Source organism: Myzus persicae, unplaced genomic scaffold, assembly GCF_001856785.1.
Source record: "Myzus persicae strain clone G006 unplaced genomic scaffold, MPER_G0061.0, whole genome shotgun sequence".
NCBI classification, from domain to species: domain Eukaryota; kingdom Metazoa; phylum Arthropoda; class Insecta; order Hemiptera; family Aphididae; genus Myzus; species Myzus persicae.
Genome location: NW_019104022.1, coordinates 622379 through 645170, shown reverse-complemented (window position 1 = coordinate 645170; position 22792 = coordinate 622379). Strand labels below are relative to the sequence as shown.

Sequence of the window (22792 nt, the reverse complement as noted above, 5' to 3'; positions counted from 1 at the left end):
AAAATACGTTCTTATTTTTTTTTTTTAATGTGCATATTGCGTTATGCCGTTATGTATGGTAATAATATCCATACTCATTTAAATAGAAATTAACAACATTAATGAAAAATAGATACTTCATATTGTGGCTTCACAAGCATTATTAAGTTTACTAAAATTAATAGTTAATTATTTGTACTGATATACTGGTGTCATACAGTTATTCTATAATTGAATCACACTATGTATAATACATGAAAAGTGTTGTTTTAGTATGAACTTGCTCAACTGCATAACTGCTGACCGCTGTTAATCTATAATAACATCGAACAATAAACGAATGCAATTAATGAAAAAATTTAAAAATGTACTGGTTTTACTCATGATACCTACTAAAATATAATTTATAATATGGAGCTGTTTGAGATCATTCGTTAATAACGTTTCAAGTACCTTATGTCATAGGTATACGATTTTCTGGCTGATGTAGCTCATAAGTGTAAAATATTATCCAAACACAAGCCAAAAGCTCAAAAATAAACACTGCATATGAGCAAATAAAAGTTTTCGTTTTTCGTCCATTTGATTGAAGACTTACATTGATGGGTGCGGATTGTAAAATTGGTATTTCAAGTGACGGTGGTATTCTGGACCATTGTCCATTAATAGTCCTTGACTCTCTGGAATGTAGCTCAGCCCAGAGGTGTGGTGGAAATCTGAAACAAGTCATTTTCAATACAATTATAAAACTATTATTATCAAAAATCTCATTTTCTTTAAGTTTATACTGTTTATTTTATACTTTATACTGAACATATAGCATATCTTAAATTATTATTAACCATCATCATAATTTTACGATAAAATACAATGCAATAAAACTAAATTTCAACTGAACTCGATCATAGTTGTTTTTTTAAAATACAAAAATAAGCTATACATCTAAATTTGAGAGCTAAAAAAGGGTCCATTTTTAAACTGTAACTTATATAGTGCAATAGGTGCAATATTGATTTTATCCAATTAATAAGGTACTAGTGCAAATCACTGGATTTTCATACAATAACATCCAAAAAACTGCATTTTACACGATTAAAAAAATTACATTACGACATATTGATTATTACCTATAAGTACAGGTTGTAACAGAAAGGTCCGACAAAAAAAAAATTGATATTATAGTTAAGCGTATGACAAAAATTATGACAATTTTATGGATGATAAATAGTTTAATAAATATGTAACTAATTAACCTAATAATAAAAAATAAAAATTTACCAATGTCAAAAAATTCCCAAAGAAGATATTTTGAAAAATGTTATTACGTCTTAAATTAATTTACTTGTCTTTTGGAATTGTTCCAAACTAAAATGTAATAAAATGTTCTATTTCTTATTTTCAATAATAAAAATAAATGTTATACAGTACTTATAGCGTGTCTAAATATTGTATGTATAAAAAAAAATACCTGAATATTAATTAGAACAAAAGTTATTTCATTTGTCGGGTTTTTCTGTTACACATTGTATAACACATATTGTAATGATTAAAGCATTACAAGTTATTATTCCAATGTAGGTTTGTAGGTAATAAGTATCTTATTGTATCTACCTACCCTTGTTTTCTATATATTTTAAACGTTACAGTCGTTACGATTCTTCGTGTCTACTGTCGAAAAAAGATAAGATCTAAACATAGTTAACAGTGTGATTTGCACATTATACCGAATTTATTGCGGTTTTACGTTGCACGAAACGTCGAAACATGTATAATGTCAATAAAATATATTTATTGGACCATTAACGAATACGGTTGTTTTTTCAATGTTTAGTCAATCGGTCAAGCGAATCGAGATTTGATAACAGTTTAATTTTCGAGCATAATATAAAATATATACATAATTAGTGACCATACCCGGAGGCGCATTACCAAACCCTTTAGTGCAACAGCGCCATATATAAATAACCTGAATTCATTGGTTCATTTGAAAAACCGCGCGTACATCTAATACGAATTATTATCAAAATTATAATGTTATTAGAGATTTATCCTATTGTAGAGTTCATAAGGAAGTTATCAATAAAATGTATAAATTGTTTAATAAATAAATAATTACCTCATTATTTGTTCTCAAATAGTTTAAAGCATCACATGAATCTATTGGATTTGTATGGTTCCAAAATATTTTCACTTTGACCGACAGTGAAGGTATATATTTTAGCTAATGATCATTCTTCCTGGTGTTTTTATTATTATTTTTTTATTAATATGTCTATTGATGACTTACAATTAGTATTGCGTTCTGTGGTTTTAGTAGTACCATAGACATATATAAACAACTATAATAGATAGCCGACTTTGGTTTATCTTTGAAGGCAAAATCGCCATATGCCTAAACGGCAATGTTTATATTTTAATGTGATAACTGTATTTGATGACAAAAAAAAAACCGTAAGCCCCAACTACGGGCTTAGAAGATATCTTATAAGACCGTGGCCCCAACGGTTTTGTCAGTTATTTATATCGTGTTATCACATAACAATGTAAACATTGCCGTTTTGGCAGATGGCGGACCAACTTCAAAATCCTGTACAGTGCTTGGGGATAGTCGGCTGTCTAGTTGTTTATATATGTCTATGAGTAGTACTTTTATACCGTTAATTATAACATTATAATTTTGATAATAATTCGTATTAGATTTATGCGTGGTTTTCAAATGAACCATTGGATGCAGGTTATTTATATATGGCGCTGTGGCACTAAGGGGTTTGGTACTACGCTACCCGGAGGAAGTAGGAGTACAGTTCACAGACAAAATTTCGGATTGAAATATACGATAAGCAACGATTTGAAACATTTCTTATGTAAACTAATTATTATTATTACCGCACCCAACTGGTGCATTTTAACTTCCTTCTGATTTGCTTCTGATTGTCAAACGTTGAAAAGAAAAATGCTTAAATGTCGGTCACGAAGCTTGCGAGTAGGGGCAAGCGCACAAAACGAACACATACATATAAATATGTAGAATAACATTATGCGCCGTTGTCGTGTACTCGTGTGTATTATGTATTCAATTATAGAACGTTTATAGTAAACAAATAAAAAAAATATTAATCGTACATCATTATCTATTTGACGACCTGTCTGTATTATTCTGTGCGTGCATATAATAATAGACGTCAATTATTGGTTTTTGAAACTTGAAAGACGTTTGATAAAAATGTAACTCTATATGGTTAAATATTTATAGAAGAAATTCACCAAACGCGCTCATCCGCTTCTTTACTTCAACAAAAAAACCGATTTTGGAATTTTTAAATATATGTGCTTGAACCATCATATTTTCAAATTCATAAGAATTTTTATTCTTCTTATTATAAGAAGTATTTTGTGGATATATAACGGTGGCAACTTTAGGGCTAAGGGGCCGTGCCTCACCCCCCCCCCCAATTCATCTCTCAAAAAGAGACAAGTATTTCTACCTTTGTCCGACATGGTCCCTTCCCCAAAATCAAACCTCAGAGCCGCCCCTCATTTATAAGCTGCTGTTTTTTTAAATGAGAACCTCCTTTTCTATTATAAATGTTTAACTGGATATTTTTCCTGAATATATTGACTTATCAAAATCAAAATTCAAACGAGTATTTTCTGAACCATTTAACTTTGTTTACTAATGATAATTTTTAAATTGTTATTGCATAGGCATCCCAATCCTACTTATAAATTATAATACTTAATATAATTCGTTTTAATTAATACATATAATATGTATATATTAATTATATACTATATTAATACATATGTCATAGGTATGTGACCAAGTAGAAATGGAAGTAGATTAAATGGAAGCACTATTTCACTAACAGAATTTATCCTACCATCCATAATTCATCTAAACAGCTATATATATCATATAGCTTATTAAAATACTTAGGATTAATGTAAAAAGTAAGTTCTGTTGTTAAAATAATTATTTATTCATATTTTATTACAGTTCTAAGGGGACATTACATACATAAGAAAACACATATATGTATATATAATACTGTACTATATTCGTACATATAATAGTAATTAATATGTATACCAAGTTGGTACAATGTAAACCGATGAGATACGGTTTTAAGAAAATTCGTAATATAAAAGCCAGACTTAAAAAAAAACACGTTCCATAACAACTTGGGCAATGAACATACTTAATGCACTTAATGAATTTGATATAAATGAGGTAATTAAAACTAATTAAGTATATTGTATATCTACAATGACTTAAAAAATAACATTGTTTCCAGTAATTTTACTCACATTTTTTTTCACATCACACATGCATCATCAGAGAAAGTCATCGGAAGTAAATATAATATTTTTAACTTAAATCTCATATATATATTATATACGCTATAAATTAAATTATATTATTATATGATGTGCGCCAGTAAAAGTATTGTTTATAAGAGTTTTTATAATTTTTTTTCCATCAACAAATTAGGTACTAAAACTCACACTTTTTCAGATTTCATTATTGCAGTAGTCGTAAATTAACTGACTCGCTCAGACGTTCAGTCAATAGTTTAATAACCATTAACCGGTTATTGGATAGAAATAGACGATTTTCATCATTTAGACCAGTTTGCGCGTAACGGCTCATTCGCGAAATTTAATTATCTCAAAATGCGGTGCAAACGTTTAAAACGGATACAAAACGCACCGTATACGTGTAATAATATACATAGGTACGATGCGTATATTCAAACAATATTATTTAGATGCATGGCCAAAGGGAATCGCGAAGAAACTTTCTTCAGCGTCCGTACCTACCTATATACGTATACAGCAATAATAATACATAATATTATAATATATGTTTCTATTTATTTGTATATTATATTTTATACCTATTAGCTACAAGTATATTATTATACGCACGTGTAGATAACACGCATTATATGTTACATAGGCACTACGTATTGCAGCCTATTATTAATTTATGCCGAATATTAGATTTTAGATATTTAGTATCTACCTGTTACCTGTGTTTTGCGTATTTAATTTATTCGCATATGAACAATAATGCTGTAATAATGAGAGCAGGTGTTTATTATATTATTGCTGTTTGTTATTATAATAATAACGTCGAACGTTTCAGTTAAAAGTGCAATAATGATGATGATAATGTTAAAGATAATGATAATAAATAATAATAAACATAACATTACCTACAAAGTACACACACAGTACACACACACTCATTAAACGTGCATTAATTTCGAAAAACGTAGAAGACTTTTTTCAGACTACCTTATATGCTGATTGAAATAAACGATAACGATAATCGCGAACGTAATCTCGTCTAGCGTTTCTCCAAATCATTCACCGGACATGTTCACGTGTATGAGTTGTATCTATTCCTATACCTATTCTCTCGGGTCTCGACATACCCAGGCACTCAGCAGCCGTTATTTGATGGACATAATACTATTAATTGTCTATTATGTATAGGTATTTCATACTGCGTGGTCATGTGTTTGACTAGCAACACCAAATGTATATTAATGAAAACAATTTAAATAGATTGAAATATTTACCTATAGGTAAACTTACGTAGGAGAAGCAGCAGTTCCTCCTCCGGTCTTCGTACCATGAATAAAAATGAAAAGTACTTACTTATCTACTACATTTTTACAAAAAAAGTTTTGATTTTTTAACAGTATTTTTTTAGTTACAGCGTACCTATTGTTTTTAATTCATTATTATTATTCAATTCTATACTCAATAAAAATGTTTAAAAAATATTCTGCTTCTGATTATTAATAATTAATATTTATCATGATCAATTTTAGTTTTTGTTAAACATTTTTTTTCTCTATAAACACTTCACTGTGTTATAGGTATTTCCTACCTATAAATACATACTTCAAAACATAAATAAATATATCATTTATTTAGAAAAATAGAAAAAAAATATCTGTAGCTAAGTAAATGGATCACGCCGTGCTTGAGTACTGATTCATTAATACATACAGAAGAATATTTTTATAACATAATAAATATTTATATGTAATACATAATATATTAATATTTAAAATTATATAATTCAGGTATAAAGGAATAATATTTTTTAATAAAAAAAAAAAAATACATGCCTAGTACCCACTTTATAAAAACATACAGATGTTTATTGAATTTTTGGAAATAAAAAGTGATTATATATATTATTATTTATTTCATCATCTTTATTTCATCTATATGAAAATATAAAAAAAACTTAATACTAGTTAATAGTACTTCCCTAGCTATGACTGGATATGAAATTTTGAGCCTACCGGGAAATTTTGAAAAGGGTTCTTTGCCCCTTTCATAAGAAAAAAAGGCTCTCTAGCAAATATATAAATATTTAAATACCACGGTATATAATATTGGGCTGAAATCTGAATATAACATGAGAAATTGTATAAAAACTTCATTTTAATTTTAAAATGATAACATTTTACCATTCACCCAATAATGAACTCATAGTTCTTAATCTATTAATTATTTTTGAGAATCAATTTTGTAACACAACTAAGTAATAACACGCCTTTCCCTTCATAGCCGTGACCACGGGTTATTTTGCGCCACCAATATATAGGTACCTATACAATTACAATATGAATTTACATTTTTTATTTTACTTTTAGTACATTCTAATATTATTATTGATATGTATCTATAAAATTATCTTGCAGATTGATGAATAAAAAACATATAAATAAGTAAAATAAAAATATTAATAATTATTTTAATGTGGTGCAAATTACAATTTTGGTAGGGTGAACAATTACATAAATTATTATTTTCGTAGGTACACGTTTGAGCAGATTCTATAATGCCCTTTTATCTAGTTTTATGTAGGTAGTGAAAATTACAAACTTAAAAGACTGACAAATCACAAAAATTCATTTTTAAATGTGGTATAAATATTTTTTTTTTTTTGGTTTTTGCCGCAAATCGCATACGCCATAACCACTTCAAGATTCAAGAAAATAATAGATTTAAAATTGTATAAGTTTACAGATTATAGTATTAGCTCCTGCCTAGTATTATGGTTACTCCGATACTCGTATTGGTTAGGTATTGTAGTAGTATGGTAGTTCTTAATATTTATTTTTTTTATTTAAGAAACTTGGTGAAAACCATTAGTTTCAACAATTACAATAAACATATAACTATATAATAATCTACTAGTATTATTAAACTGAATTAAATCTTTTTTCTAATTTATATTGTATAATATTAATAAAATTATACCTTCATTACACTCAAGTAGTCAGAGTTATTACTTCATTACTTCATACTTCAATACTTCATATGTTTATGCATATTTTACCGTCAAAGCGCCATTGCGTTGAAAGTTGAAAAATTGTTCTATTGTTGAAATATGAAGTGAGCCCTCTGGAAAACGCCCGGTATCCCGGTAGGCCTATTCGCCCGTGAGTCTGCCTACACGATAAACATAACATAAATGTAGGTACTCTAATAATTTAATGCAATAATTAATATTATCGGATTATCGATCATAATAAATGTATATAGGTAATACAAGGTGACCGATAAAAATGTCCAAATTATCCAGTTTCGTGGCTCAAATATGCTGTGAACATTTACACTACAATGCTACAATCAATAATCATAATTATTCATAAGTGTATTTTGGTAGGTAATTGAAGAATTGTCCAGTATCCTAACCAACCGGCGTCTCTATTATTGAGCTGTGTGTACTGTATAATATACAAACATCACAAACACATAATACCGTAGTATACCTCAGTTACCTATTATTATTTGTTAATTTTATTGTCACGCTAAATTATAATAAAGTTAATGGCATTACCGGAAAATTATATTATAATATGTACATACATGACGAGTTTTGAAGAGCAAGTACGTATACGGCGTAATAATAATTACAATTTACAACCAAATATACTGCCGAGTGCCAGTGTATAATACTATATAATATATATGTCGTATATGTATATTACTATATTATACATAGGTATGTGTGTTTTTCTTTTTATGTAATTCACGTTCACTCTCGTCCAAGTAGAACGAAACGATGGAATGTGTCCAAATTATTACGGGATGCGTGCATAATAGATGACCAACTGATATATTCAACGTGAAAAATAAATTTGTTAATATTATACATGCTTAGCAGCTATTAAGGATCTATTGCTGTACTCTATACATAATATATTCTCTATACACTCCTCACACTATATTAGATTTCCTATACTAATTATTCGGTACAGGTGTTCGTTTTACCCGATTTTTGTCTGCAGACGAATCAATGTCAGATTAATGTTAGAACTCATAAGTGAACATAATGTTGAGGCTTTTTTCCAAAATAAAATTACATACCTAGTACATGGTTGTCAAGAGGCTATAAATTAACACAACTCAACGCATAATATAGGTCAGGAGACAAGAATTGTAATGCCAACTTTTGGCAATGATAAACCAACTGCATATTTAAAAAACAATTCAACGATTTTATCAAGTATTTACTTACGCTTGAGGAAACTAAGACATATTAAAACCACCCACAAACCTATGTTCTGCAGTTCTCTTTTTGCACAAAAAAATGTTTGTAAAAAACTTTAATGCAAAAACTAAATTTAAAAAGAGCTTGCAAATTTAATACATTTTTCTCTTAGTTCTGAATACATAAAATATAAACATGAATGGTTAGATTATCCTATATAGGATACACACATATAATAATAACTAAATAATAATACCTTCAATACGGCCTTCTATACTTATAATATGTTATAACATGTTTAATGTTATTCCCATGTTATATAACATGTAACATGTACATAACACTCTATTCTCTGAAAATGTAAATATTCGGATAAATTAATAGTAGGTATGTATGTTTACAATTCACAAATAATAATTATAATGGCCTAGATTATATTTAGTGCAAGACGTATCACGTATGTAAGCATTGTAAGCTTTAACAAATGTATTGGACTATACTAAATTACTTTTAGGTAGGTACCCACATCACCACATTATTTCTCAATTAATAGTTAATACTAAATAGCCTATAGTTTTAAATTTATTTTAAAAATTAATAAAACTAATTTTGTACATATAGTTAATTATAAATTATAAGCACCTCCCTTTTTGTTTTTTTTTTTTATTACGGACAAGCCGATGAGCAGCTATGAGTGCAATTCAGCCACCTTGGTACAGGCAAATGTGCGAAAATTCGGTTTGCCTGATCTATCCGAGTAACTAATGACAATCAATAAACAAAATATACTAATTTCTATTAAATATATTTATAATCCTCCTGTAACCAATAGCAGCCATTTATAAACAAAAATTTTCTTCGTAAATCTCGAAATCTGTGTTTGAGCACCTTCCCGGGTTGGACCCACCGAGTTCAATAAAATTGTAAATCTAAACATCCAGGAAACCACTCAAACACACCCACAAAAAAATGTCATCAAAATCGGTCCAGCCGTTTAGGCTAGTATAAAGAACAGACAGACTTTCCTTTTTATATAGATAGATATTGTATTTAAGAGAACGTTATACCCGCATGTGTTGTCTCCGTCTTACAAGAAGGTAACATATCAAATTTTACGTTCAGCAGATCACGTTTAGCTCAGTTAGCTTACAAATTACAGTGAATTGACCACTTATTAAAATTAAAGATAAGATTATTACGGAGGGCTTCTCATGGGCTTTATTATATTTCAATTATAAAGAGAGTTATGATTACGTATTTAAAAATTGTAAAGTGTTTGTACAACTTAAAATACTCATAACTCTCTTTAAAATTGAAACATAATAAAAAAAACCGTGAAAAGCCCTCCGTAATAATCTTACCTTTAATTTTAATAAGAGGTAAATTCACTATAATTTTTAAACTAACTGAGCTAAACGTGATCTTCTGAGCTTAAAATTTGGTATGTTACGCACTTGTAAGACGGAGAAAACATATGCGGGTATAACCATAACGTCCTCGTAATGTATATTGTACATTATTGTACAGACGTACAGTACCTATATCGGCTATATCTATTATGTACTCAACATTTGTTTACGTTTCAGCGGTTCAGCCATATAGTTTAAAAGTTAATACTAGTTAATATATACAAAAAAGTATAAGGACATAACACTACAAAAGGTCTATTATTTCGGCACGATTTAAAGGTAGTATGGACCATGGTTGACTAACACCAGCTCAATGATCTATTTTAAAATGCAGCGGGCATACGATAAGAATCGTGAATAAAAAGTCACGTGATCCAATGATCTTTATAGCACGGACTAAGATATACTATAGGTATATCTTAGTCCGTGGTTTATAGGCACAGATATAGATAGTAGAATAATCATGGTTACTAGCTAAATAACTATGGCTAATTATTTAGTCATGACCACATTAACTATATCAGTGGTTTTGGGCTACAGCGCTACCGGTAATCAAGTAGAATTTGTTAAAATGTTAGTTAATTAGGTATTAATTAATGTTTATTTTGTTGTTAACTTATAATAATATGTAACAACTAATAACTAATGAGTATACAGAGGTTAATAAGATGAGTATAAATGAGTTCAGAGTTGTATGACCCGTAAAAAAAATAGTCCACTAAAAGCGCTAGTAGTTGTATTTCCCATGCCATCTTATCAAAGTTTGTTTGACAACCATACGTGACCATACAATCTTAAATCGCGGGTTTCAATGATAACAACCGTCAACGGTGGGCAAAAACGAGGTGATAATATATCATGATATTAATGGGCAGCAAGGCAAGACGTAGCAACAGCTGCTGCTGCAACTGCTGTTGTCTGTTGCATTCTGCCAATCTGCCATCACATTCGAAATCAATGTAAGTACTTAATAGGAAGTACAAGACAAGTAGTACAACCACAACAAATTATCATTGGCGCAGTACTCTGCTCTAGTCACTAGTCCATAGAAATAAGAAACTACTTGTCGTCCTTAGTTCTACTTACCATTTTACTCCGGCCGGAGCTCGGAAATATCGTGTCAAATGTTGGAGTTGGACAGCGGCTGTACGCCGCCAAAATGGAAACGTCCGGAAGACGTGATGAAGATGCACAGAATGAAGATGAAAAAACGTGCACTGCAAGCAAGATTTGTCAAAACCATGGACACAACCACTCCGGGAGAGGTATCAACTGGCCGGTTGCCGATTTCACAGAGGTCGCCAGCTAAAAACCCATTTAGGTGAGGACAATAGGGATACTTCGACCATAGCCCTGACCAAGGATTGTTACTATTGTGATTATAACAATAATTATAATACCATTATTGTACCTAACACATATTGTTATCCATAGACGAAAAACACCTGTCAAGAACAAAAAGCAAGTGGATGCACGAGAGACATTAAAAAGAGCCAGGGTTGAATATGATGATGATAATGCTTGCACTTCAAATCTATCTAAGCTGTTACGAGACTGTGAATCCATTCCATCTGTGACCAGCTTTTCTCAGTATCCTGCTCTTGATGAAAGCGTCATCTCATTTGTAGATGTTCTTCGCACGGTTAATCCCGTGGTCGTTGTTGAAGATGTATGAAATACAATTGAATGTTAAATTTTAACCATACCTCAATCACAGTATTCTTTTCAGGATGTTGAAGAGATCAAAGGTGAAATACAATTACCAATTGATTGGACATTAAGAACTAAAGTCCGTTTTTTATCTCCAAACCCGTTTCCATGGAGCCAAAAAATAAAAACATGTGAAGAAGCATCGGCTACAACCGGGTAAGTATATTTTTAACAGTTTCTGATATTAAGGTTTTAATTTTTACACTTTTAGATTTGTGAGGTGTCTAGACACCGAGAACGTTGAAAACTCATTAGATACTAGTCCTAATAGTCGATTCCATCAATGCTGTATGGCTTGGCAACATCCATCCTTACCTTGGGTTGATCTCATTCACAGAGGTCCTCGTGTCGCAATTAAGGATTCAGCCAGTTCTGTGCCTTCCATTAATGCAAATCAATTTTTTAGAGAGTCTCTTTTTACTCATTGGATTGATAGTTTCAGATCTTTATTTCAGGTAATATTTAAAAATTTTAATTTAACAAATTATTAATGCGTACAATTATATTTGCTCATCAAACTCAGATTTTAACTGTGATACAATCCGGTCATTGTTTTTTTTCTGGTATCCACTGAAATTTACTGAATTCATATCAATGTTTGTATCATGTTAAAATAAAATTAATTAATTAACAAATAATCTCAGTTTTTATTTTAAAAAATAATTGATTTTAATGCATTATAATATCCACTGTAATGTGTTCTTAGCTTAAAATGTATTAGTTTTACAATATTTTTATTTTATTTATCTGTATACACAACACAATGAGAGCATTTAGAATAGTGGTACACATAACTAATATTTAGTATTTTTATTAATGATAAGTTTTCATTAGCTTGTTCGAGCTAACCAATGTCCATACTTCTATGTTCTGGCCAATGCATTCACATGTACTTTTAGAGCTTCAAGTGTTGGTGGTTATGAAGAGCTGAATGCAATGATATATCCAACAACCCAAGGACTTCGAGATGTTCTTAAACGTGAAGGTATTGTTATTCTATTTGTATATTTATATATTCATCAAAATAACTGTTCAATTATTTAACAGATATAGAGTTCACAATGCCATTACTCGAAGAGAATGAACAAAGCAGTGAACTCTTTACTAAAAAAACATTAGAAGATGCCAAAATTGGGGAGGATGAAGAACCTGAACGTTGGTTGGAAACAATGGGTGCTGAAAAATCTGAAATCAAACGCTTACAAAGTTCTCAGGTACTCTTACAGAATTTCATTAATCATTTAGAATAAGTAATTATATTTCAAAATATATTCCTAGAATGAACTAGTGTCAAGTCGTCAACGAAAAATTGATAGTACAAAAGAGTCTTTGGTGGTTGTGACTGGTGTTGAAGCACAAGCCCTATTTAATTGGCTAATAAATTGTCGATCAACAGTATCAAACACGGGACCTCATGCAGGTATACCACCTACACTTCTAGCACCAGTAGCATTTACTGGAGCTACTTTAACACCTCTCAAAGTAAGGATTCCGATATTATATAACAAACATTGTCCCAACCCGTATTTGTATAAGTAAATGAAATTTTAATAAATATTTTAGGTGAGACAAAGTGTAGTAAAAGTGGATGGTCAAAGCTACAACTCAATAGAAGTAAAAGGACCTGTACTGCCAGATGCAGTCTACAATTTCTGTGATTTATTGTCAAGGTCTTTAAAGAAATTTACTGCTACATTTGCCAACTTGGAGAGCAGTAAACCTTTTACATTAGCTTCAGAGTCAAAAAAAGGTATAAATTGCAAATAAATTCAAAACTATATCTTGGAAATAATTTTATTTTTTCATATATATTAGAATATTGTAACAGTCAAAAATCTGAAGACAAAGCTATACACTTATTTGGCCAACAAAACCTTAGTGACTGCGGCCTAAGAGACTCAGTCCTAAAAAAATTCTGTTCTGCTACTACCAAAGCATTTGACAGTGTGAAATACACTAAAGACGATGGATATTTCATCTCATAAGCAATTTTTGTTTACATACCTTTTATAATTTGAAGATGACTTTGTCTATATTTTTATAATTTTAAAATATTGGGGCTTTATTTTTTTTAATTGACCCTTTATTATTTATTAAGATTTAAGTTCTAAGATTGAATTTTATAAAACATTACTGACTATACAATATTTATTTAAAATTTATATTTTTATTTTCATATCCATTAGTTGTGTTTATTTTTTTTTTAAACGAGCAAAGTATTTGAAAATTGTTTGTATACACAACAATTACAATTCCAACTTCCAACATTCCTTTGACTTTCTTATCAAAAATATTGAGGTTTGAAGATATTTATATTTTTTACATTTATTTTCCAATAAAACTATTAATTACTCAATTTAATATAAGTTCTTGTGTTTACAGCCAATGAATTCTCATAAATCATTTAAGTCTTTTTTCATAAAAAAACATTTCTTTAAAAAGACATATTAAGTTCCTCATAACTTATAAGTTATTATTGGTGTAATAACAAAAAAAGTTAAGTAAAATTTACAATGTTTTTATTTAGGAATACATTTTTTATTTTGTTGCAATTAAAAAAACGGTTAACCGTGGGTGCTTGAATTTTTTTACCAAATGTTTATTTAATCATTTTCTATACATGATAATAATTTCAAATTAAGTTTAAATGTGAATAGAATTAGATATTTAAACAAAGAACAACAAATTTAGTAGTTTGTAGTATTTGAAAAGTACTATAATGGGTACTTGAAACTTTTTAAGTATATTACACACAATAACATTTTCAGCAATCTGTATTACTAATAGTTATATAAATTACTTAAGAAGATGCTACACGGGCATTTGTTGTCTCCGTCTTGCAAATGTGCAACATGGCAAATTTCACATACACAGTGACATATTTTACTCTGTTATTTCCAAAATTAGAATGAATTTACCTCTTATACAATTTAAAAGCAAGAATATTATCTAGGGCATCTCAGAGAATTTTATCGATATTATTATTTTTACGTAAGACAACTATTTTTAAACAGTACATTTTTCGCACATTTTAAAATCGTCATAACTTACGTAAGAATAATATGATAAAATCCTCCGAGATGCTTCACATAATATTCTTGCTTTTAAATCTTTTGATAGGTAAATTCTCTCTAGTTTTAGAAATTATAGAGTAAAATGATTATTTTGAATGTACAATTCCCCGTGTTGTACATTTGTAAGATGGAGACAACAAATGCCGACACAATGTGGAGTCCTCTTAATTAGCAACAATATATTACATAAATATACTTGTATTAGTAATATACCTAGATCTTCCCTTAGGTTTTTGGTATCCAATAATTTGTTATCAATGAATTCAAATTTAACACATCAGTGGAGGCTTGACTCAAATTTAATATTTTTACACCACCCACCCAACAATTTTTCACTGCTCTCCGAAAAAATAAATTCAGATTGCTGGTGGTTTATACCTTAAAACCCTTAAAGATTATACTAACTACCTTTTACAACCATGGACACTCACACATTAATATTTTTGGTAATCGTGTAATGCAATTAATATACTTCCATAGTGACAACACTACAATGCAGTGACCCACTAACTCCTAATGTACAGCAGAGCGGTGTCTACCTCCACCCTTGTCTTAGACATTAAATTCAACATATTATAAAGTATTTTCCGATTCTCAAATATCATCAGATTAAATTATATCAGTATCATATTCATTAAGCATAACTGACAATTGCCAATTCTTATTTAAAAGTTGAAACATGAAATACTGAAAAAATTGGTTACCACAAGAATTAAAATTGATGTCAGGTAAATAAAAATATAATTTAAATAGCTTATATAGACATATTAGTCAATTGACTTCACAGTTAATAATTTTAATTTATATTACTAACAGATGAATAATATTGGTAATTTAAATATGAACAGGCAGTATGGAAAAGAAAAACAATTAAGATATTTATAAGAAATTATCATTAATTGAAGAATTAGATACATATACTTATATTATAATTATAGGACTTATAGTTATTATAAACAAAACATCCATAATAATATGATTTTTAAAAAAAAATGTTATCAGAGCTGTTGAAAGAAAATTGACAACATAGTATTTAACAAATATTAATGTAAATAGGTAATAATTTACTTTTACCAATCATCAATTTTACATCAAAAATAACTTAACCTTTACATAGTTTACAAATGAAAAAAAATTCAACTATTACTTTACACAAAATATTTGCTTAGTACAATAAGTGGCAAATCACATTGAACTAGGTTTCTATTTTCTTACCAAATGTTACCCAACCAAATCTATAGTTAAAAATGATAATAAACTTTCATAAATAATAAATTAATAATAATAATAAAAAAAAATACAATGGCATAGTATGCACATAGGCAACTTATTGTTAGGGATTTCTCCATTACTATTTAATTGTTAGTTTGAATTCTTTTAAACTTTGAAATGATTTTAAGTGTAAATCACAAACTTAAATATTATTTATTAACTGATATTATTATTTTTGAAATGTATTATTTATTGAACTTTACAACTTATTAAAGCAATAAAAATAAAATATTACATACATAGATAATATAATATATGCTTGTTATGTATGTACATAAATAAGATTAAATTAGTACTTGGCTGAATCCATCAGTGTTGCAGGCAAAGTTGATGGTGATGGTGGATTGGGCAAGGGAATTTGTGATCCGGTTGGTATACCGCCACTATTAACTATATTAGATGATAGTGGCACTACTGGCTTAACAAAACGTTCACTGACTGGACGCCCCAACGATAGGGTTCGAGATTGATTAATCTGCATAGAATGAAATATGTATACTTTTAATTTATATAATAGAGAATTAAACTCAATGAAAAAATAAAATTGCATTGACTTACCACTTGAGTAGTGGGACATAAAGGTGTTGACGGTGCTCCTATGACGAGATTCGATGATACAGTTTGGCCACAAACATAACATCGATTCATATTGGCATAGCCCAATACACCAATTTCGCCACGAAACACTCCTACAATTATACAATGGAATTATATGTAATTTACATTATATAAATCGCACATACAAAATTGATACTGAGAATAGCTTTGACACATTAACTTTAATTGAGTAGTAATAGTATTAAGTAAATGCCTATTGAAATGTATGTAATATATAAATATTTCTATCTCATTATAAACAGTCTCTGCACTATAGGTTTTGTTTTTAATCAAAAAGCTATCTGCCCTCTACTTACACAACTCACGGATGGACAAAACACTTATCGTCTACACCTCCACCACCGCACTTCCTTTTTTTCTGTTCCGGTGATGCAGATACACTACCCGCTTCAGTCGCATCTATCGTACAATACAAAACAAGTAACAACATTTGAGCATACATCAGAACCCAGTAACATTAACAGTAGGCATTCACTTATTACATAAATATTTAGACAAATTGAATTTATTGTTTTTAGTTATATATATATATTAGGTATGCAACATTTATTACCTGGTGTTCCAGCAGTGGATCCAGGACTAAGGGGCCTAGATTGGCTAGGAGATGGAGGAAATGGGAGTGGACTAGATGACGTTCGGCATCGATTTGAAGCCATTTCGTTATACTGACGTTCTTCTTCCATTTCTAAGCTACTCTCAGATTCTGATAAATGACGACATAGAGCTGTACGTCTTTCCACTTCAAGTTGTAACTTTCTTTGTAATCGCAAATTGTCTTCACGCACTTGGCGCTCTTCTTTTGCCATTTTTTCCATTTTCTTGGAATCTAAAAATACAATATTTCAATTATAATATGAGTAACAAAATTTATAAAAGGGTAAATGTGTACCATATTAAACAACATCAAACAAATTAATTCTGATTATTTTCACTCATTAACACGTTAACTGAGTAAGTTTCTTTTGTGGTTACTTCTATGCGTGTATAATATAATAGTAGCTTCTAATTAATAGTAACTGTTCTCACATGATCATATTTCCAAACGGTGTATGAATATAATATACTTAAAAATATCTATTAACCACACTAAACAATGATCAAATAACTTTCAGCTGTACATACTAACAATTTAGTTATAATTTAATTCAATAAATATATAAATTTACTTCAAATGTATATCTGATACCAAATGTCGCTGAACTAACAAATGCACAATTAGAGTGGGAACGCAGTCAACGTGTTAAAGAATATCGCTTTGAAATGTGCTTAGAACAGCATATCTATTTTCATGTACTTGCTTTCTTTTTTAGAAACATCAAGTTGGTGTCGTAATCTGTTAACTTCTCCACGCAAATGTTGTAAATGTGCACTTATATTTGTAGCCATTTCACCTTTATTGGGTCCTACTTGATCTCTAGGTAGTACTGGATCGGAAACAGGCTGATCCAATTTTATTTGTAATTGTCTAATCAAAATTCAAATTTAGATTATTGATAAAATGTAATGAAAACTTAAATAAGTATTTTACCTTTTTTCCGCTTCTAATTTATCCATGCGTTTCCAAAGTTTATTTACCAAAGCTTCTTGTTCTTGTTCCAAAGTATTTTCTAAATCAACTTTTTCACGCCGTAATTGCTCTAATGTTGTTTGCTTTGTAAGGGTTTCTGCTTCTAGTTTTTCAATTTTACGCATAAGTCGATTAACTAAACATTCTTGTTCCTGTTCTAGAGTCTGCTCCAATTTACACTTCTCTTGTCGTAACTGTAAGCAATATAAACTATATATAAATATAAGAAATAAATAAAAAATATTTTTAAGTTTCATTGACCAAACTAACCTGAGTTAATTTTCGTGACAGATCATTTGTCAAACATTCTTCTTCTTGTTCATAATGATGGGCTAAGGTTTCCTTTTCTTTTTTTAAAGCTTGAATTTTTTTTAGAAGGGTATTACTAATAAATTCTTCTTCTTGTTCTGCTCTTACTTGCTATATAAAAACAAATAATAAAACATTATGCTTCGTGCTATTACACTGTGTCCTAAGTAAATGCGGCGAGTGTGATTTATTGAGACCATGCTGTTCAATTGCAAATTGCAATACATCCATGCACCCATGTGACAAAATACAAACTGTTTTGTTTTTCATTGCATTTGTCGGATTCACTTAGGACACAGTGTTTAACTAATTAATTATTCAATAAAATATTTAGGTTAAATTAAAGAACACAATAATAAAAATAACATAAAAGTAGGCATAAAAATACATTAAAAAATGATATAGGTATAATGATTAGAATATCAGTAATCATTGACTTAAAAGTTCCGATGATTGCCTAATGAACTTATACAATTTTAACAACTCCTTTTCACATAGCAAGTACCTTAATAAAACAGTTTTAAACTTTTAACTAAAATCTTTAGGTCAAAAAACAGATGTTTATTAAAACAAGTTTACAAATAAATTAAAGCCATCTAAATAACCAAATTATTTGATCTTAAAATACAACCAAGTTTATCAGATTCTACTTTTATCCATACTTTGAAAAATGTATAAGAAATTTAGGAATTGGCCTTTAATATTGTTGAATTGAACATGAAATTATTTGTGGCCTGCGTTTTCATTTAAATTAAATTTTTAGCACCGAATACACAATCAAAATCAATAATTGATAACCAGAGTAAAAAATGTAAAATAGAAAAAATGACAAATCAGACATGAACTTAATTCAAACCTTAATTGTTATTTAAAACGGTTTGGAAAAAAATGTCCATCTAGGTAGGTACTCACAATATAAACCGATGTTTCACGCAGTCGTTTGCATTCCTCATCCATTGCTTTCATTTTCAACTTGTAGGTTTCCAATTCTACCTTGAGCACACGGTTTTGTTGCTGCAGAGAATCGATACGCTTTTGCATTTGTTCCCTTGTGATTGGCGACGGAGGCATCATGATAGGTCCGCCGTCGATGGACGACGAATCACTCTCGCTAGCACTGTCTGCCATCGTCGTAAGACCAAACCTGGGAGCCAGTCGAAAACAAAAAGAAATTGTAGAAATTTCAATGACCAACTTACAATAAGTTGATCAGCCAAACTGCCAAAGTTCGAATGTGTCGACCCTGCGCACCGCCTGAATAGGTCTCACGCGAACTGCACGGACGACACCCTCTTACAGAGATATTAAACGCAAATGCTTCATGTCAACATACCGGAAGTGCTAGAAATAGTATCCGGCTGCAGACTATAGACAAGAACGGTTCGGTGATGGACACCGAGTTTTCCGGGAGTTGTCGATGAAAAATATCGCGAAGAAATAAGTAATAAGACGAAAACACAAATAACTTGGAACAGTCAAACCCTCGGAACAGTCGGAACTCTGTACGAAACAAAAATAATAAAAATTAAAAAGAACTTTTAACAGTATAGTCAAATTCAGAGATCTGTACATAACCTTAAATCGTCGGAAAACTCTTATTGTGTGGCTGCACTGCTATTTTCTTCCAGTGATGTTACTTTGTAGTAGTGTGCCGTATGGAGGATGTTTCGTGTTACCCCCATAATTGGAAAATGTAAATAGCGGCCAATGCGTATTGCCATGAAATGGACCACAAATTAAAAATTTGATTTATTTAACTATCGAAATTGTATAATTGATTTGAAGATACTTCAAAGATTTAAGTGGTTAATCCATCAGAAGCTCTATAATAAAAATGTATCTACCCAAGCACGGTCATGGGGGTGCACTGTGCCACCCTCTGCTATTTTAGTTATTAATACCGGGTTGCATGAATAATCACTAAACATTTAACGAATCAATAATGAGCTAATTGTCCCTTAAACATGATTTAGTGGCCCATGGTTAGTTCATAACATTTTGAAAGACCGTTAAATTCAGTGTTTAGAAAGAACGTCGTTCATGAACGCACGTTCACGCGTTCACGTTCATAAATAGTGAACGATACGTGAACGTCACTCGTATTTTTAAAATAGAACTTGAACGTGAACGACGTTTATATTTTTAATGAACTTGGTCGATTATTAAGACGTTTAATTAATTTACCATTTAATAATATTTTAATCAATCATATTATAATAATATTTTCCATTATAGTTCCTATGATATATATAAACGCGTTCATTTTTTGAATGAACGTGAACGTGAACGCGTTCGTTTGAAAAAAACAGGAACGTGAACGCGAACGAGTTCCTTTTTTAAGTACTGAACGTGAACGTGAACGAGTTCATTTTTTTAGTGAACGTTCCGAACACTGGTTAAATTTATAAATTTTTCAGCGACCATTTCGAAAAAAAAATATATGTATGAGACTATGAGCTGTATAAACCATAATTTCCTTATAGATCTGTGGTATTATCTTCACATTGCCCTCCCCAGTTATATTTCTGCGGGTCCCCTTGACGAGGACCGAGTTGATGATTCAGTGACTTAACACCTTGTGGGCTACTGGCCACTACAAAGCTATGCCTTATATTATAGTTTATAGCTCGTTCGGCCCAGGGGCGGTTCCAGGGGGGGCCTAGGGGCCACGCCCCCCCCCCAGGCCCAAAACCTGTATTTCTAAAAAATTGAAAATTGCTAACAAAAAAACATATTATAGTATCGACTATTATAGACCCGCGTAAAAGTATGTAATTATTGGAGGTACGTCGGTGTATGAGTTGTAACATGCATCTACTATCTGTGTGGACTACGAGAATACTAAATAACCTAATACTAGTAATAAAGGGATGTGCGCAAGTTCATGGAATAGATTTTCAAGAAACGTTCAGTCCAGTAGTGAAATACGATTCAATTCAAGTAATACTTGCTATAGCAGCAGCCAGGAAATTAATGCTCAGACAATTTGACATTAAAACAGCGTTCTTATATGGAGATCTTGAAGAAGACATTTATATGAAACAGCCAAAAGGTTACGAAGATGGAACACAATTAGTATGCAAACTTCAACGGAGCCTATATGGGTTGAAACAGGCACCCAGGTGCTGGAACAAAAAGTTCAAAAATATGCTGGTGAACTTTGACCTAAAGGAAACAAAAGCAGACCCTTGTGTATTCGTAAGCAATAAAAATAATCAATTACTAATTGTCGCTATTTTTGTAGACGATGGGCTAATCGCAGCAACAAACAACGAGCTGGTGGACACAATGGTGAACTACCTAAAGGACAATTTCGAGACGAAGGAAGGTGATCATTTCTTGGGTATTGAAATTGATCAGAGACCTGATGGTTCAATTTTCATACACCAATCTTCATATTGCAAGCGCATTCTAGAGAGGTTCAATAATCAATATGGAAGAAGCAAACGTCCTGCATATTCCCACAGATCCACAACACTCATATACATAATATGTATAATTGATATGAATAACTATAGTGCTCCGATGCGTAATATAAAACAACGACTAATCGTCCTACAGGCTAGTACGTACATATAACGAATACGCTATAGAAATATAAAATGCCTATTTAGCGTCTGCTGTACTACAGTGTGAAATGTGTGAATAATTTGCTTATAATCTATATAATACATGGTGTGTTGTTTACATTCAACAAAAACATCTTTGCGTTTTTAAACAACATTGCAATACTCTTCAAAGTAATCAATAATCAATATCAGTGATTTTATGTATTTATTATTGTGTTTCTGTGTTTCAAAGTTATGAGAGTATGATCAACGCTAGTGACTGTTTCATTAAAAATAACATCAGCTTAGGTATTTATAAGTTGTGCAATGCACTATGTACAACGTCTACGTGTTAGGTTGTAGTCTACTAGTCTGTAGACTGTAGGTATGCAGTATTTACGAAATATGTTTACCTATGTATTTATTTAAATATTGTTACAAAAACTTCTTTTTCAGTCCCTACTTTCAACAATTTCTTATAGATTCCAAACGGAGTGATGAATGTATTGATTTTACAATGACTCTTTTTTTCGAATTTTTTTGTGTCTGTATACTTACAATCTACACGATAAGTAACCGAAAAATGCTTCAATTTTCAACTTCAGTATCTTTGTCGGTAGGAAGGTGAATCTAATTGGTGCATTCAGCACATGCTGCAAATTAAGGAAAACCTGAAATTTTTATACAAAATCGATTTAGGTTTTGTAGTGGTACCTACTTGACAACTTGATTCCGAATAGCGAGTATTGTTTTTTCACTATAATTTTATTTTCCTATAC

General features: G+C 30.4%; 2 protein-coding genes across 6 annotated transcripts; one reads left to right on the top strand and one right to left on the bottom strand.

Annotated features, from left to right (window-relative positions):
• The first annotated feature begins 10776 nt into the window (after positions 1-10776).
• Positions 10777-13755, top strand: LOC111037724 (protein downstream neighbor of son homolog). 3 transcript variants are annotated; one of them, XM_022320452.1, is made up of 10 exons: positions 10783-10874; positions 10992-11236; positions 11350-11584; positions 11633-11781; positions 11837-12080; positions 12460-12610; positions 12673-12839; positions 12904-13107; positions 13189-13375; positions 13441-13755. In XM_022320452.1, the coding sequence occupies exons 2-10, from the start codon at positions 11040-11042 to the stop codon at positions 13608-13610; spliced, it is 1704 nt and encodes a 567-aa protein (XP_022176144.1). In that variant the 5' UTR covers positions 10783-10874; positions 10992-11039; the 3' UTR covers positions 13611-13755. The 3 variants fall into 3 exon arrangements, with proteins under 3 accessions (XP_022176143.1, XP_022176145.1, XP_022176144.1); XM_022320451.1 differs by having other exon boundaries at positions 10777-11236; XM_022320453.1 differs by having other exon boundaries at positions 10778-11236; positions 11645-11781.
• Positions 13756-15742: 1987 nt separating this feature from the next.
• On the bottom strand, positions 15743-19944 carry LOC111037719 (coiled-coil domain-containing protein 6). 3 transcript variants are annotated; one of them, XM_022320443.1, is made up of 8 exons: positions 19799-19944; positions 19378-19609; positions 18427-18576; positions 18118-18350; positions 17888-18054; positions 17143-17415; positions 16530-16660; positions 15743-16446 (listed from the first exon to the last, which is right to left on the bottom strand). In XM_022320443.1, exons 2-8 carry the CDS (start codon positions 19591-19593, stop codon positions 16261-16263), a joined length of 1356 nt encoding a protein of 451 aa, XP_022176135.1. In that variant the 5' UTR covers positions 19594-19609; positions 19799-19944; the 3' UTR covers positions 15743-16260. The 3 variants fall into 3 exon arrangements, with proteins under 3 accessions (XP_022176135.1, XP_022176134.1, XP_022176136.1); XM_022320442.1 differs by lacking the exon at positions 19799-19944 and adding an exon at positions 19688-19792 and having other exon boundaries at positions 16261-16446; XM_022320444.1 differs by lacking the exon at positions 15743-16446 and adding an exon at positions 16886-16988 and having other exon boundaries at positions 16544-16660.
• Positions 19945-22792: the final 2848 nt, after the last annotated feature.

What these genes read in the sequence shown, in the direction of transcription:
- LOC111037719 (XM_022320443.1), bottom strand. Translation starts at nt 19,593, where the DNA reads ATGGCAGACAGTGCTAGCGAGAGTGATTCGTCGTCCATCGACGGCGGA. An exon ending in GTGAAACATCGGTTTATATT is followed by an intron (nt 18,577 to 19,377) that starts GTGAGTACCTAC and finishes GTTTTTATATAG; the next exon opens with CAAGTAAGAGCAGAACAAGA. An exon ending in ATCCACTGCTGGAACACCAG is followed by an intron (nt 16,661 to 17,142) that starts GTAATAAATGTT and finishes GTATAATTGTAG; the next exon opens with GAGTGTTTCGTGGCGAAATT.
- LOC111037724 (XM_022320451.1), top strand. Translation starts at nt 11,040, where the DNA reads ATGTTGGAGTTGGACAGCGGCTGTACGCCGCCAAAATGGAAACGTCCG. An exon ending in AACGCTTACAAAGTTCTCAG is followed by an intron (nt 12,840 to 12,903) that starts GTACTCTTACAG and finishes ATATATTCCTAG; the next exon opens with AATGAACTAGTGTCAAGTCG. An exon ending in CTACTTTAACACCTCTCAAA is followed by an intron (nt 13,108 to 13,188) that starts GTAAGGATTCCG and finishes TAAATATTTTAG; the next exon opens with GTGAGACAAAGTGTAGTAAA.